This window comes from Orycteropus afer, unplaced genomic scaffold, assembly GCF_000298275.1.
Source record: "Orycteropus afer afer isolate SDZICR_OR568_19922 unplaced genomic scaffold, OryAfe1.0 scaffold00255, whole genome shotgun sequence".
NCBI classification, from domain to species: Eukaryota; Metazoa; Chordata; class Mammalia; order Tubulidentata; family Orycteropodidae; genus Orycteropus; species Orycteropus afer.
Genome location: NW_006921842.1, coordinates 3,780,609 through 3,784,674, shown reverse-complemented (window position 1 = coordinate 3,784,674; position 4,066 = coordinate 3,780,609). Strand labels below are relative to the sequence as shown.

Here is a 4,066-nt window from a genome sequence, read left to right as displayed (position 1 = left end):
AATCCTACTTCCGTAGTGATACTGCCTCGGAAACCCAAGGAGGGGTCGCTATGAGTCAGGGCTGACTCGACGGCACATAACAACAACAACAACAACAACTTAAGCAAACTGTGGTGTTGCTGACTGAGATAGGAAAGAATGAAGGGGTATAGGTCGGGGGGAGAAGAGGAGATCAGATTAAGTCTGAAATAATCATTAGACATCTTGATAGAGATGGCATGAAGCCTGGAGGATATACTGGTTTGAAATGTTATCCAGATGTTGGGGACAGAGATATAAATTGAGAACCTGGGGCTCTTTAATGTCCCTGGGTGGTATAAATGGTTTGTACTTGTGCTGAACTACTTACCTAAAGTGTGGTGATTCAAAACCACCCAATGGTCCAATACATGTGGTTGCCATGAATTGACTTGATGGGCAACATGGTTTGGTTTTGGGTTTGAGGCCTCTCTAACAGTTACAGATGAGGAAGAGAAGGGGCAGCTTGCAAGGGAAATTGGGAAAAGCCTTCATTAAGCTAAGTAGAACAATTGGAGAACACGTTGTCTCAGATGTGAAATAAGAGAAGGGTTTTAAGAATGTGAGAGTGAATATCTGTGGCAAACACTGTCAATGAGTCATATTATATAAGCTCTATGAATTTACTAATGGTTTTGACAAGGGACACCTTGAAGCTGACCCTGATAAGAATGGTTTTGAATTGGATGATGGAAACAAAGTGACCATTAAAGCAAGTTTAAAAGAGAATCTGATCCAGTGACTTCCTTGTATAAACTTTGTTGTTGTTAGTTACTGTGGAATTGAGGAAGGTTGAAATGGAAGGCTGAATGGGCCCCTTACTGAAAACTATAAAACCTTCATAAGCTAACAGGCATGATTAACGTCAACTTTAATCTTAGTGACTAACTAGCTGTTTTCCCCTTGCCCCCCCCCCATTTATCATTTTCTTTCAAGTGAATAGTATGGACACTTTGTCTATGGACACTGAGTTCTTTAGATTTATTATTCCCAATTATGTATTATTTGAAGCATAACTTTTCCCCCCAATTAGTTGTAGCTGAGAACCATAGCCCGCCTATACTTTCTTTCTCCTGCTATAAAGTATCCTTTAATTTAGCAAAGCCTTACTAGAGCATACTCTGTGGAGTCACAGGAATTCTATCAATTATTCAACCTGTGTAATGACTGCATTCCTCAACAGAGAAATATTTGTGGGAATCTCCTCCAGTTGAGCTGTAATCATGGCAGTGAGATGTTATAAGGACCTGATCACTCTTATTTTTACCTGAAGAAACTAAGTTCACAATGATTAAGTAAATTCAGGTTCCCTTCTTGTAATTGCTTGAAGGTAGGCCTGGTGTAAGCATTTCCTGTGACCTGTTGCATATGTCACATGTTATCTGTGTGTCAGAGCAGATTTTGGGGTCCTTGAACTGAACTGGGCTTCAGTGAGGATGAGGCGAAGAGATCCTTACCTAGGAACAATACCCAAGATGTTAACAAGGGCTCTTGAGTGGCAGAAGGTGTCAGTGGCAAAAGACAACACCAAGAAGGCCGTGGTGTTGCTGGTGCTGGATCTGACCTAGTACAGGAGCACTATGAGGAAAGAGGGAAGGAGAACTTCTGGGGGGAGGACAGACACAGAGCGAACAGGTGGCTTCCCTGAGTGTTCATGTCCACCCTTATAACAGGCTCATTTCTTACCCAGGACAGAGAAGAGTTTCCTTGTGGTGATGAGCTTAAGAAATTTTCTGGAGAGAAGAAAATCTGCCAACAGACCAGTGAAGATCATCCAGATGAAAGCAGACATATATGGCAGGGCAGATAGGATCCCACTCTGAGGACCAGATGGCGCAGACTGGTACCTGGACCAATTGTCTGCATCTATGGGTTTTCTCTATATACTTATCATTATTCATATAAGTCATTGTTATTGGACTGAGTAGATATAATTTTAGTGCCTGGAGTAACATATGCATATGATTCATTTAGCAGAAGAGGACTAGTGCAATTTTCATATATAAAGATCACCTGGAAATAGATATTTAAAAGACCAAAGTCAAGTAAAAAATAGGCAAAGTTATGAACAATTTAAGTGGTTACTAAATATATTAAGTAGTACTCAATCTTACGTATGATACCAAAGATAAATAAATAAATAAACAGACAAATGAAATTCATTGTGTCATAACAGGAAACCAAATAAAAGCCAAACTCACTGCCGTCGAGTCAGTCCTGACTCACAGTGACCTCTCCTTGGGTTTCCAAGGCAGTATCTCTACAGAACTCACATCTATATGTCACCACAGTAGGACAAACCGACAGACAAGTTTGTCCTGCTGTTGGAGACCTCTCGTGTCACCCCCACCTGGCTGACTGTTCCTCTGTCTGGCTTCCTGGCTTTTAATCCCCTCTCTCCTGCTCTTCTGGCCTGCTTCTTCGGGCGTCCCTGAGTTGTCTCTCCTCACCTGTATCCCTGGGGCTGACTGCTCTTCTGTCCAGGTTCAAGGCTTTTATCCCCTTTCTCCTGCTCTTCCGGCCTGCTACTCTGGGTGGGCCTGAGTTTCCCCTCCTCACCTAATCCCTTCGGCTGATTGCTCTTTTGTCCAGGTTCAAGGCTTTTATCCCCTTCCCTGCTCTTCCGGCCTGCTACTCTGGTGTCCCTGCGTTGTCTCTCCTCACCTGTAAGCCTGGGGCTGGCTGCTCTTCTGTCCGGGTTCAAGGCTTTTATCCCCTTTCTCCTGCTCTTCCGGCCTGCTACTCTGGGTGGGCCTGAGTTTCCCCTCCTCACCTAATCCCTTCGGCTGATTGCTCTTCTGTCCGGGTTCAAGGCTTTTATCCCCTTCCCTGCTCTTCCGGCCTGCTACTCTGGTGTCCCTGCGTTGTCTCTCCTCACCTGTAAGCCTGGGGCTGGCTGCTCTTCTGTCCGGGTTCAAGGCTTTTATCCCCTTCCCTGGTCTTCGGGCCTGCTACTCTGGTGTCCCTGCATTGTCAACTGACTGGAAGAGATACATATTTGTGCCCATTCCAAAGAAAGGTGATCCCACAGAATGTGGAAATTATAGAACAATATCATTAATATCGCACACAAGTAAGATCTTACTGAAGTAATTCAGAAACGTTTGCAGCAGTATATTGACAGAGAACTTCCAGAGGTTCAAGCCGGATTCAGAAGAGGACGTGAAACAAGGGATATCATAGCTGTTGTCAGATGGATCTTGGCTCAAGGCAAAGAATACCAGAAAGATGTTTACTTGTGTTTTATTGACTATGCAAAGGCATTTGATTGTGTGGATCATGACAAATTATGGATAACATTGAGAAGAATGGGAATTCCCGAACACTTGATTGTACTGTACCTTGACCAGGAGGCTGTCATTCGAACAGAACAAGGGGACACTACATGGTTTAAAATCAAGAAGGGAGTGCGTCAGGGTTGTATTCTTTCTCCACACTTATTCAATCTATATGCTGAGCAAATAATCTGAGAAGCTGGACTGTATGAAGAAAAACGTGGTATCAGGATTGGAGGAAGAATCATTAACAATCTGAGATATGCAGACGATACAACTTTGCTTGCTGAAAGTGAGGATGACTTAAGGCACCTACTGATGAAGGTTGAAGAATACAGTCTGCAATATGGATTACGTCTCAATATAAAGAAAACAAAAATCCTCACAACTGGACCAATGAGCAGCATCACAATAAATGGAGAGAAGATTGAGGTTGTCAAGGAATTCACGTTGCTTGGTTCTACAATCGATGGCAACAGAAGCAGCAGTCAGGACATTAGACGATGTGTAGCATTGGGAAAGTCAACTGTGAAGGAACTGTTTCAAGTGCTGAGCAGCAAGGATATCTCCTTGAGGACTCAGGTGTGCCTGACACAAGCCATGATATTTCCAATCGCCTCATATGCATGTGAGAGCTGGACAATGAATAAGGAAGACTGAAGAAGAGTTGATGTTTTTGAGTTGTGGTGCTGGCGAAGAATGCTGAAAGTACCATGGACTGCTAAAAGAACTAACAGATCTGTCCTGGAGGAAGTGCAGCCAGAATGCTCCTT

General features: G+C 43.4%; 1 protein-coding gene across 1 annotated transcript in view; it reads left to right on the top strand.

The window, feature by feature from the left end:
• The window catches only part of SLC17A1 (solute carrier family 17 member 1), a 49,298-nt gene extending 47,470 nt beyond the window's left edge, over window positions 1-1,828 (top strand). The window contains exon 11 of the mRNA XM_007949880.1: window positions 1,709-1,828. Coding sequence (XP_007948071.1) covers window positions 1,709-1,828 — 120 coding nt within the window. The remainder of the gene's footprint in view (window positions 1-1,708) is intronic.
• Window positions 1,829-4,066: the final 2,238 nt, after the last annotated feature.